Here is a 13157-nt window from a genome sequence, read left to right on the forward strand (position 1 = left end):
CTAGTAAAATTGCAGCTGGAGAGTCAGCAGGAGGGAATATAAGAACAAACGGATGGGAGAATGGCAAATCAAGAAAGAAAGGGGGAAAATTCTATGGAGCACTGTTCTACTCTGTACGTGTGAAGCCACCATGAGTTGGAATCGACTCCACAAAAACTAACAACAACAACAGTTTCTAAAGCTGCAAGTCAAAATTAAGAAACAAAAGAAAGGCTCATTTACATTTAAAAACATAAACCAAGTGCCGCCTGTGTACCAGGATGTGTCCTAAGGTGTTTTAAACATACAAGATTGAACATTTAACTACCCAAAAGTAAATACAATTGTTCTCATATTACCAATGAAAACACCTGAGACTTGGGGTAAGTAAGTAGTGTCCCCCAAGGTTACAAGCACCTAATTTACTGCAGGTGATCAACAAATGTTTGTAGTGAAGTGAAAGGAAGGAAGAGGGGATTGGAAGACAGGCCTATATTTCCATGATATCTCTCTGAGCCCTTCTCCAAACATCCGTAGTATCCTAAAGCATCACTCAAAAAGAATTTCCCATAAAGGTGCTCTGCTAGAAGTTTTCCATTTATCAAACACCTTTTTTATTCCACCTCATTGGTTATCCCCTCTCTGGCCCCTCTGCCCATGAGCATCAAGCAGACACCCACACTTTGGAATATTCACACTCTGCCAATTCCCCCTTTCTTGGAACAGCTGAAAGTTTGATGTTAAGAAGGCAAAGTTGGGTTGGGACTTTACTGTTCTCCTTCTCAGTAAAAACAATAGCTATGAGAAATGAATTTGTGCATTCTGTTGTGAGTCACGTGTTTTCTCCCTTGCTTGTCCCTTCACACCTGAAAATACATGTCTTTGCACATTTAAAGCATCTGGGCAATCTGAAATGGTTTACACAGTTGCCCTAGCCACCCAGGGATAAATAGATTTTTACTTCAAAATCAAGATCCATCTAGTTTCAAGTTTCATAGAAGTTGAAAAAAAAAATTAGCCCACTTTAAAGAGAAAAGAAAAGGTCACTTCCTGATTTTGCAAACATCAGGAAATAACATTTTAGGACATCTTTTAGTGTCAACCTCCACTCCCAGTAAAGCCCTCAAACCGGAGGGTACAAGCTTGGTTCTACATGAGAAAGTTTGAGTAACTCTGAAACTCACTCCTCACTCCTTAAAGAGAAATGAGCCATTCTTCTTTTCAAACAAAATCTCATACACCAAATTTCTAAAATGCACTCAAATTTTCTATTTTCTCTCTTTTCTTTTCTCCAAATAGCATTTATTCATCTAATTTTTTTGCCGGTATATTTGTTCCAAACACTGTTTCAAAAAAACACCAATTTTCTTAGAATCTATATGTCACAGTTTCTGTCCACTTCTATTCCAAAAACATATGTGTATGAATACACTTAAGGCAATGACTAGAGTGGGGAGAGACAGGAGTTTTGAGGATGGAAAGCAATGAGGGTGCAGAGTTTACAATTGACTTTGCCCAAAGAACTTGGTCTTTGTCCTTGATTCCTGAGACACAACCTCTAAAACCTCGGAATTTCCTCAGTGATTGGAGTCTGTATTATTCTTGAGGGCTCCTGTGCAAACCTGAGGGTGTATGCTAATAAAGTGACTCCTGGGTGGAAGCTGCCAGGCCAGAAAGACCCACCTTGTGATATCAGCCCAACTGCAGTGGAAGGGGGGTTGGTATTTGGGTTCAACTAATTGGGCAATGATTTGACCAATCATGTCTATGTAACGAGGCACTAATAAAGGTTCAGGACACTAAAGTTCAGAGAGCTTCCTGGTTGTAGATAGACATCAATGCATGAGCAAGAGTAGAGCATTCCTAGAGGCATGGAAGCTCCACATTGGGGACCCTCCCAGACCTTACCCTATAGGTCTTTGCGTTTGTATCCTTTTTGCTGTAATAAAACTGTGTTCGTAAATATAGAATTTTCCTGAGTCATATGAGTCATTTGGAAACACTGGTGTTGCAGTGGTTAAGAGCTATGACTGCTAACTGAAAGGTTGGCAGTTTGAATCCACCAGGCGCTCTTTGGAATGCTCTACTCTGTCCTACAGGGTCTCTATGAGTCGGAAATTGACTTGATGACCATGGGTTTGGTTTGGTTTTATGAGTCATTCTAATGAATTATCAAACCCAAGGAGGTGATGGGAATCCCCAAATTTGTAGCTAGCAGGTCAGAAGTGAGGAGGGAACTGGGGACCAGTAAGCTTATGGCTGATATCCTGACGGGGTAGAGGGAGCCCCCAAGTTCATAGCCAGCAAGTCAGAAGTGAGGGTATGGGGACTCTCAAGCTTGCAGCTGGCATCTGAAGTCTTGGGCAGACTCAGAAGTCTGGAGGCCTATGTCCTTTAACTTGTAAGATCTGATCTTGCTCTGGTCATTAGGGTCAAAGGAAGAAATGCTGCATTTGCAGATGGTATCAGAGAGTTAGAGTTATATTTAGAGTTAGAGTTAGTTGGTGTATGTCGAAGAAGGCGCACACAAAATGAGACACCCTTTACAGTGGGGGGAACCAGAGTGGAGCCAGACATGGAGCCTCTTTCCTGGACAGGCTCATGTTTATACCTCATTAATATGAGACTTCTGAAAAAAAAAAAAAAAAATCTTAAAACAACTGTTGTTTTTCCTTAACATTATATATTTATAGTGGATTTATTAGGTAAATGATCAGTTTAAACATTTGTTGGGAACTGGCTAGATGTGGAAATGTGCAAGTCGCTACTCCAAGAATAAACACTCTGTGTCTTCAAAATGCTTACAGTCTAATGGGGAGACAGAGCCCTAAATTGTTACCTAGACTATAGATAATATAATCACATGGTGGTTACAGCAACTTGCTCTGAAATCAGGCAGAGCAGTATCAGAATCCCAGCTCTCCCACCTAATAACAGTAAGACCTTGGACCACCTATGAGCAGCTGATATATGACAAAGGCCCAAAGTCTACTAATTGGGGAAAAGACAGTCTCTTTAACACATGGTGCTGGCATAGCTGGATATCCATCTGCAAAAAAATGAAACAAGACCCATACCTCCTACCAAGCACAAAAACTAACGCAAAATGGATCAAAGACTTAAATATAAAATTGAAAACGATAAAGATCATGGAAGAAAAAATAGGGACAACACCAGGAGCCCTAATACATGGCATAAACAGAATACGAACCGTAAGTAACAATGCACAAGCACCAGATGAAAGACTAGATAACTGGGAGCGCCTAAAAATCAAACACTTATGCTCATCAAAAGACTTCACCAAAAGAGTCAAAAGACAACCTACAGACTGGGAAAAAATTTTTGGCTACGACAAATCCAATCAGCGTCTAATCTCTAAAATCTACAAGATACTGCAAAACCTCGACAATAAAAAGACAAATAACCCAGTTAAAAGACAGGCAAAGGACATGAACAGGTGCTTCACCAAAGAAGAAATTCAGGCCACTCACAGACACATGAGGAAATGCTCACGATCACTAGCCATTAGAGAAATGCAAATCAATACTACAGTGAGATATCATCTCATCTCAACAAGGCTAGCATTAATCCAAAAAACACAAGATAATAAATACTGGAGAGGTTGTGGAGAGACTGGAACACTTATACACTGTTGATGGGAATGTAAAATGGTAAGACCACTTTGGAAATCGATTTGATGCTTCCTTAAAAAGCTAGAAATAGAAGAACAGTACAATCCAGCTCTCCCACTCCTTGGAATATATCCTAGAGAAATAAGAGCTGTCACAGAAATAGATATATGTACACCCAGGTTCACTGCAGCACTGATCACAATAGCAAAAAGGTGGAAACAACCTAGATGCCCATCAATGGACGAATGGATAAACAAATTATGGTATATTCACACAATGGAACACTACGCAATGATAAAGAACAAAGATGAAGCCGTGAAACATAACATGGAGGAATTTGGAGGGCATTATGCTGAGTGAATTTAGTCAGTCACAGAAGGACAAATATTGTATAAGACCACTATTATAAGAACACAAGAAAATGTTTAAACACAAAAGAAAACATTCTTTGATGGTTAGGAGGGTGTGGAGGGTGAGGGTTATTCACTAACTAGACAGTAGACAAGAATTATCTTAGGTGAAGGGATGGACAGCACACACTACAGGGGAAGTCAGCACAACTGGACTAAACCAAAGCTAAGAAGTTTCCTGAATACAATCAAACACTTCGAGGGACAGAGTAGCAGGGGCAGGGGTCTGGGGACCATGCTTTCAGGGAACATCTAGGTCAATTGGCATAACAAAGTTTTTTAAGAAAATGTTCTGCATCCTACTTTAGTGAGTGATGTCTGGGGTCTTAAAAGCTTGCCAGTAGCCATCTAAGATGCATCAATTGATCCCAACCACCTGGAGTAAAGGAGAATGAAGAACACCAAAGTCACAAAGTAAGTATTAGCCCAAGAGACAGAAAGGGCCACATAAACCAGAGACTTCATCAGCCTGAGATCGGAAGAACTAGATGGTGCCCGACTACCACCAATGACTGCCCTGACAGAGAACACAACAGAGAGTCCCTGATGGAGCAGGAGAAAGGTGGGGTGCAGAACTCAAATTCTAGTAAAAAGACCAGACTTAATGGTCTGGTTGAGACTGGAGGAACCCCAGAACGCACGGCCCCTGGACTCTCTGTCAGCCTAGAACTAAAACTATTTCTGAGGCCAACTCTTCAGACAAAGATTGGACTAGACAGTGGGACATAAAATGATACTTGTGAAGGGTGTGCTTCTTAGCTCAAGTAGATACGTGAGACTAAACAGGCAGCTTCCGTCCAGAGGTGAGATGAGAAGGCAGAGAGGGTCAGGAGCTGGTTGAATGGACACGGGAAATCAGAGGTGGAAAGGAGGAGTGTGCAGTCACAGTATAGGGAGAGCAATTAGGGTCACATAACAATGTATGTATAAATTTTTGCATAAGAGACTAACTTGAAATGTAAACTTTCACTTAAACTACAACAATAAACAAACAAACAAAGAAGACCTTGGAAAATCCACTCTGCAACTTCAAGCCTCAGTTTCCTTTTCTGCCAAGTGGGAATGCTAGCAACTCTCAAGATTATTTGTAAAAGTTAGATGAAATCATGAATGTAATATGATTGGAACACAATACAAGCTCACTAAATGTAGGTCATTGCTGTGATCATAAAAATAATCATTATCACTCATCATTATTGACTGGACTTTGTGGCCTGCTATGAAATTCTACAGCCAAAAGCAGAATATATTTCTCACTGAAAGTTGGAGGCGGGAGCTCAGAGAAGAGACAATATTTGAACAGCAGCTTATAAAAAAAAAGGTTGAGTTGCAAGAGCAAGAGATGTAAGAAGGGGCATTCTATGTTGAGGTGGGATCCTGCAGGCACAAAGAGTCAGGGAAGGAATAAGCAGACACAGGACCAGAATAAACCGGTGCACCTAGAATGGAGGTATGGATTTAGCGGGATCAAAGGCTGAAAGCATGAGGTATGAATTTAGGGCCAGGCTAGGGAGGCCTTGCAAAGAAACATGAGCAGGATTCTGCAGGCAAGGGGAGATGCTGAAAGAGTTTAAACTGGAAGAGAAAAGTGAAATGAACTACCAGAAGTTTTGGGTGAATTCTTACTTATAAAACTAGTGTAGAAGTCCAAGAGTTCACCTCACGGAAGCCCCCTGGAGAGTGATAGATTGGCTTGAGTTTCCCCACTGTGTATTCCTAACACCCTGAATCACCTGTTATTAATAGCAATCACAATGTATTATAATTATTTATTTTATTGACCATCTTCCCCACCAGATTACAAGCTTCACGAAGACAGAGGTGATGTTTGCCTTGCTCATTGTTATATCAACTTTGCCTAGCCCACAGTAAGCATTCAAATGCCCAATGGGTACATAGCATAGAAAATATTATCCTGCATTCACTATATACATCTAGACTCTTCCCGTATCCATTATATATTGACATAGAAGGACCTTCCCCTCAGCTTGGCAAAGAGTGAAGACTCATCTCCTTTTACTGAATGATAATGAAGTTCTTAAGGAGCATCTAACCGTTAAAATTTTCTAGTCCTTCAACTGGACTGGAAGATCCTAGAGGCCAGGAAAATGATGCTTTTTTTTTTTTAATCTCCCGCTTCCCTAGTATTCCCTAGTTCATCATTAGTCTGGGCCATTGAAAATCATAAAGTGACATTTATTTTTAAATGTTCCGGTGTTTTCATTGTTAGGATTGGTTTTCATCCTAATTGATTGCAATGGCATGCTTTAAAGTCATAGATGACTATCATCTGGCATTTCTGAATATGTATATATTTCAAAGCACCTACTCAAGCAGCAAGGTGTTTCTTTCTCCTTTTGAACTCATCTGCTTTTTAGGACCAGTCAAAGAGCATATTGTAACCCAGAGTGTTTTCTTCTTTGCCCTGTTTGCCAGGAAGCTCAGAGAGATACTTGTTGTGCTGAACTGCTGAAGCTGTCATCAGCCAGGGTTTTTTAATACTTTCACTTTTCTCTCTACCTTTTTATCTTGGCTGCTACATTTTGCCTTGTGTTAATGGTTCTTATATACCTGTGCATTTGTTATAAGTTGTCTCAAAACCTTTTTAAAGTAAGCAAGTGTTAAATACACACACACACATATATCCACCACTGAAAGTGTATCTATCTGTATATCTTCCACATGTCTTCTGCCTGCACCCCCCACCCCATCCTTCAGCTTCTATGTCCTCTTGAGCAGTCTATTTTTTGTCCTGTGTCAACCACGACTTACAGCGTTAAATAGTATAGTAAAACCTGTGAAAGCCGGAACCTTTGTAAGGCAAAAACCTGCCGGAGAAGGAAAACTCAAATAGTTTCCACTAACAGAGTGATAAAAAAGTGGTAAGACTGCACCCTGTCAAAGGTGGAAAACTTGCAAGAACCAGGAAAACAAGGCAGTCCCATCAAGTTCCAGACCTCACAGGTTTCACTGCAAATATTTTAGACTTCACAGGCCATGAGGGTTCACAGCAACTACTCAACTCTACCTGTTGTTGCAGTGCAAATGCAGCCATAGACAATACATAAACAAATGGACATGGCTATATTTCAATAAAACTTTATTTTAAAAAATAGGCAGCTGGCTGGATTTGGGCTGTGGGCTGTAGTTTGCTGACCCCTGCTCTAAACTTACCACCCACTGTACCTACCCTTCCTGGCTCCTCTCAGTGAAGTGTCACTCTGGCCCAACTCCAATGCCCAGTGTCTCAAGTTGGCCTCAGCAAGACAGAGGCTCTCCTGTTAATGGGACAGGACCCTCTCTCCACAGAAGGCAGTTTCGTTGCATGTTTTATTGCTTGCACACACCCTGGGAGTCTCTCCTTCTCTCATATTTACCATAAACCGAAAAATCAAACCCGTTGTCATCAAGTCGATTCCAAATTATAGCAACCTGGAGGACAGAGTGGAACTGCCCCATACGGTTTCCAAGGAGCGGCTGGTGGATTTGAACTGCCGGCTTTTTGGTTAGCAGACGAGAGCTCTTAACCACTATGCCACAAGGGTTCCATATACACCAATATTTCTTAAAAATATTTTTTCTACCACCAGCTGTAATCACCACAAGAGAAATAATCTTCATTTTATTACAATTATATCTCCATTTGCATAAACAACAGTATTTTCAGATCCTACAGTCACATATCAGGTTAGAAAAAGGGCTCAACCAAGGGGCAGAAAAACCAGTCTTCATGTCAACTTTATCCAGCTACATGACCCTGAACAATAATTTCTCTATGCCTCAGTTTTATCATCTGCATAATGGGTATAGTAGTTCAGCTGCCCAAAGGCCAGGGTCTAGACCAGATGATCTCTTGAACCTTCTTTCTGGATGTTAGGTAGGTTTTTCTCCTTAAACTAATGATTCTCAAATGGTTTCAGGCATCAAAATTCCCTGGGGTGCTTGTTAAAACAGATTGCTAGACCCCAGCCTGAGCTTCTGATTCAGTAGGTCTAGGGTGGGGCCTGATAATTTGCAATTCTACCAATTTCCCAGGGGATGCTGATGCTACTGGTCCAGGAACAACACTTTGATAAGCACTAGTAGCATGATAGAGATCTCATAGCCCCTTATATAGGGAAGCAATGAGTGTTCCTACAGCTAGTTTCTCTACATGCCTTCGAAATAGTGTTCCCACTTAAAGGAATGAGAGATTTGTTCTGTTTGTCCACTGAGCTTCAGGTGCTGTAGCCACACCTCAGCAACTAATTACAGGCTGACAGGAAACTGGTGGTCATGCTCCCAGGGCCAAGTGGGAACGCAAAGGCCAGTGGGCAGCCAGGTCAGCCATCTGGAGAAGGATGGGGCAATAGGGGCAGATGAGAAGTAAGAGGCAAATATGCTATGACACAATTCCTTTGTATAAGCCACTCTTCTAGAACTTTCTCTTTTCATAAACACAAAGTCAACACAAGCATTGGTTGAGAGTTGACTATAGGCCCAGTACCAAGTAAAGCAGGGAATCAGAAGAAGACTGGGGAAGTGCAGACTACCCTCGGTGGGACTCTGAATCTCATGGGGAAGGCAAATTCACACATGTTAACACACCTGAGAGCTGTAAGTCAAGACAAGTAGATAATTAGATATAGGATAATGTGGCATGGAGATAGGATGTTCTGGAAAGAGGATGTTGGTGCATTCAAGAGATCTGGACAGGCTATTCTGGAGGAGGTGAAGCAGGCTGGCAGAGCTTGGAAGGACAGGAAGGATCTGAAGCAATGGAAGGGTGAGGAAAACATGAGAGGAAGCTTGGATGCAGGGGGAATATTAGCAGAATAGGGATGAGAAGGTCCAGAGGGGACTTCTATGCCCGTCTCTACTCCTGCCGGTGTGTACTCCCTCAGGTCATTCCCATTCCTGTGTCTTGATTTCCTTATTTGAGAAATTAGGGATTTGGGTTACATTAGAAGTTTTCCAATTTTGTTCCATCATGAAGTGGCCCCAGGCCAGAAGAGGGTGAATGAGCAGGTGGTACCCAGCTCTTCTTGTTGTCCCACCTTTGCTTCAGCCAGAACAACTCTGCTTTCTTACATTTTTACACTCCCCATCCAGTTTCACTTCCAGAAAGGATTTTAAAACCACTCAACAAGAAACTCTGTAAAGGCTCTTCCCATTCCAACATTGGATAATTCAATAGAAGAGAGAAAGAAGCCAGTTAGCACAGGAGATAGGACCTGCTAGGATGGGTGGACTAGATTCTGGAACGGCTTGAAACACAGAGAGGAGTTTAAACCAGTGGGGGCAGGAAATAGGGAACTACTGAAGATTTGTAAGTAGAGTGCCACAGGGACGGGAATGAAATATGGGCCACAAGCTGCTAGAGAAACAAACTGATCTGAACATCTCAACTCCTCAGAAGGTTCTGAGTAAAAACAAAGGGCGATTTTCCCCCTTGTCAGCTCTTCCCTCCCAGGACATTATACTGTATGCAAAACTGGTGACTGTAAGACAAACATTTTTTTTCCACTGCCCTTCTCAGCCCCCCGGGCCTTCAGGAAGACCAGCACTTCAAGCAAAGCCTTTTTATTTTTCAACACCCACAGCTTCCATTCAACAATCAGAAGTTTTCCACTTTCATCAAAGAGGCTGAACACAGAGGGCCGAGGAAGCAGCCTGTTCTCAGCAGATCTGAGCAGATTAAAGAGCCCCCACAGCCCACTCACTGCCCATGTCCACCAGAGGACTTGACCTTCTCCCCAGTCAGTACGCACCCCCCAAAAATACTGGCTTATCCATCTCAATCACCAAACCGAAGGAATGTGTACAGCCACTTCTTTCAAAACCAAGCCCAACTTGGGATCAAGGGGATCTCATCCTCCTCAACTGTCAAATGAGCACACTGCCGACCACACTACTTAGCCAAAGAAAACAATTCACCTCCTGATGCCTCTTCCATCTCCAGGAGCTATGATTTTATGGATTCACTGGGAAGAGACGTTCAGACCAACTCCTAGAGCCTAACCTAACTCAGGTGATGCTCAGAAGTTTGGAATCTATGCATGGGGGGCAATGGTAATAATCCAAGCTTGGCTTTGGACACAGAACATTTCTTTCAGCAGATCTGGGATTACTACAGCTCTCAGAAATGTACTGTAGCCAAAAATTGAGCATAAAATGGACGACCATTAAAAATAATTGGCTATTTCCCAGGGTGATACCAAATGAAGTTTTTCAAACAGACACATCTGGAAGCAGCAGCTATGCAGTGATTCACATTTTAAATAAATGACGTTTGGAAATAGAGAGTCAGCCAGGGAGATTCCCTGCCCCGGTCATTAATAACCATAAATGTGTGGTGTAGCTCTGTTCCCCAGAGAATCTGTCTATTGGATCTCTCTAAATTCCAGACTTGGCCCAAAGGACCACTTGAGATGTTTAACAGGAATAATCCAAAACTATCTGCCAAGTCTATTCCCATTTACAAAGCACTCTTACATCCTTATCTCATTTCATCTTCACAGTGACTGTCAATGCCAGCGTGCTTAGCCTATTTTATAGATGAGTGAAAGGGAGGGACAGTTAATAGAAATGGTCCAACACCATCCACCAAGTCTATTCCCATTTACAAAGCACTCTTACATCATTATTTCATCTTCAAGGTGGCTGTCAAGGGTGGTATCCTTAACCCATTTTACAGATGAGAAAAAGAAGGGGCATGCGACTTGTTCAAAGACCCATGGCTAGTAAGAAATAGGACTGAGAAAGGCCGGATGTCAGGCTTTCAGCCATCAAGTGCCATGAAGGTTGAATAATACAGCATGGACTTTGGCCCAGCAAGTGTGGATGTGCAGCCAAGTTCTTTTACTGAATAGCATTTGTGACTGTGTTACTGGTTCTGGCGGTTTGTACCCGCTCTGAGCCTCAGTTTTTCCTATCTGTAAACAGAAACATACGATCTGCCTCAGAGGCTGGAAGTGAGGGGGCAGTAAGGCAATGTATGTAAAGCTCCTAGCACAATGCTAGAGGTTCAGCTGGAGAAGTCACATGCACACACATACACAGCACATACACACACAACACACACACAATATACGCACCACAACCACACACCACATACATACCTCACATATATACACCACACATACACCACATACATACATCACACACCATAAATACATACCACACAGAATACACACCACATACACACACACACCACACTCTGTACCACACCACCTCCCTACATCCACTCCCACCGCTAATTCCTTCCCCTTTTTATGAGTTTTATGGCAGGTCCCGGTTAATCCACAAGTTTAACAGATCCCAAAACACTCTGCAGGAGTTTTTGTTCAGAAGATCAATGTTTCCAGATTTCTGCTCTGTGACAGTATCTTTTAGCCTGTCCCCAGATTTCAAACTGCCATGAGCTTGCCTCCCTTTGGATAAATCTCCACATCTGAGGGCTCTTCCTTCCCAAATATCTTGTAGCATTTCCAGTTCTCACCAGGAGCTGACATTATCAAACTGAACCCTTTTGAGTCATTCTACTGCAGCCCAAGGAATCCGGCCTCCCTGAGCCCCAGCAAAGAGACATTATCTGAGGAGGTCTTCCGAGCAGCAGGCCTTGCTGAAGAGAACGTACTGCTTCTCGAGCAGGAAGGAGTTTTGTGGCTGAGTCTAAGTGAAACAGAAGTCGCTTTGTGCACACACACATACAGACACTCAGGAGGGAAACCGTCATTTTCCTACGCGCCCTCTGACATCAGCTCCCTACTCCGTAGCTAGTTTCTCTGCACTCAAATTAATCCCTGGCGATGAAAAATGAACCTCTCCCCCACCCTTGCTGCTGCCTTTTGCCTCACGCCCCCAGAGAAGGGTTTCTTTACAAGGCAGCCGGTGAAGGTTTTTTTCCAAGTCACATGATCCAGGATGCAGGGGAAGAATCCTTCTTGGAACAGAGATGGGCCCAGAACCGATTCAGATGAGGAGAGATAAGGTGTGATGTGGGGAAGACTATATAAAGAACGGACCCTGAGCTAGCAAGCACTCAACAGCGTGGCCCCTTCTCAAGACACAGCCATGCATGTGCCAGCAAGCTCTGTCGCCAGCCATTTGGGAACCACGAGCCGGAGTTATTTCTACTTCACCACAGCCACCCTGGCAGTGTGTCTCGTCTTTGCTGTGGCAACCATTATGGTGTTGGTGGTTCAGAGGACGGTAAGTAGCCTCCTTTTCCTCGTCTTTCCTTTCTGATTTATGTTCAGTTTCTCTCAGAGAGAGCCTTGAGAACAAACTAATGGGTTAGCTGAGAGCAAAAACAACATACACATATCATGTAGACAATGGGAGAAAAAAACAGGAACTTCATTCTCTGAAACAATTTGGCTTTTTCAGACAAACATTTGTGGAGCCATCATTTCAAAACTTTTTAGGCTCACATGAGCCAAAGGAGTAGAGAGGAGCTATTGGCCTTTAGAGCCAGAGACTCATAATCAAGGAAGGAAGCAATAAGGAAATCTGACATGTTTGCACAACTTGTTATCATGTATTCAAGGCCTTGAGACCAGATTCCAACATTCCAGACTCTCAGTCTAAATGTTCCTGAGGTTTCTGAGGCCTCATCCATTGCCAAGAGTTTTTAACAAGGAGCTAAGTTTCAGAGGCCAACATCTGTCAAGGAAGGAGCCAAGCATAAAGACCCAAACTCCTTAAAGTGTTGGGCATTTCAGGGTTAAAGCCCGCAAAGCAAACTGAAAGTTTGCTCGCAAGCCACTGCTTTGATGAGCTTAGGGTGTCAGAAGAAACGTAGACCACAGAGACACAAGCAGAAATGTTTTTAACACCTGTTCCCTCAAAGACTCCTCAGAATACTAAAACTACGATTGTGAGGTACACAGTGTTCAGGGTCAAGCTGCCTCTGGACATTTACTTTGTTTGAAGTAAATGTTAAGATTTGTATCCAAAAATAGACAATAAGATGAAAGAGGAAGTTTCTTCATATTTTAGAAAATCAGTGTTTACAGAGAGCTCACCAATATGTATTTTATTGAAAATACTGCCCTGATAGCGTATATAGTTTATGATTTTTTTTAATGAAGTAAAGTATTTGTTCTTAACAGGTCATTTAAGAACATAAACCTCCCTCCCACCACCTTGCCAA

At 42.4% G+C, this 13157-nt stretch overlaps 1 protein-coding gene across 1 annotated transcript in view; it reads left to right on the forward strand.

Moving 5' to 3' along the window:
• Nucleotides 1-9362: 9362 nt before the first annotated feature.
• The window catches only part of TNFSF8 (TNF superfamily member 8), a 34858-nt gene continuing 31063 nt past the window's right edge, over nucleotides 9363-13157 (forward strand). Inside the window, exons 1-2 of the mRNA XM_012554397.2 lie at nucleotides 9363-9503; nucleotides 12038-12214. Coding sequence (XP_012409851.2) covers nucleotides 9363-9503; nucleotides 12038-12214 — 318 coding nt within the window. The remainder of the gene's footprint in view (nucleotides 9504-12037; nucleotides 12215-13157) is intronic.

Source organism: Trichechus manatus, unplaced genomic scaffold (assembly GCF_000243295.1).
Source record: "Trichechus manatus latirostris isolate Lorelei unplaced genomic scaffold, TriManLat1.0 scaffold00016, whole genome shotgun sequence".
NCBI classification, from domain to species: domain Eukaryota; kingdom Metazoa; phylum Chordata; class Mammalia; order Sirenia; family Trichechidae; genus Trichechus; species Trichechus manatus.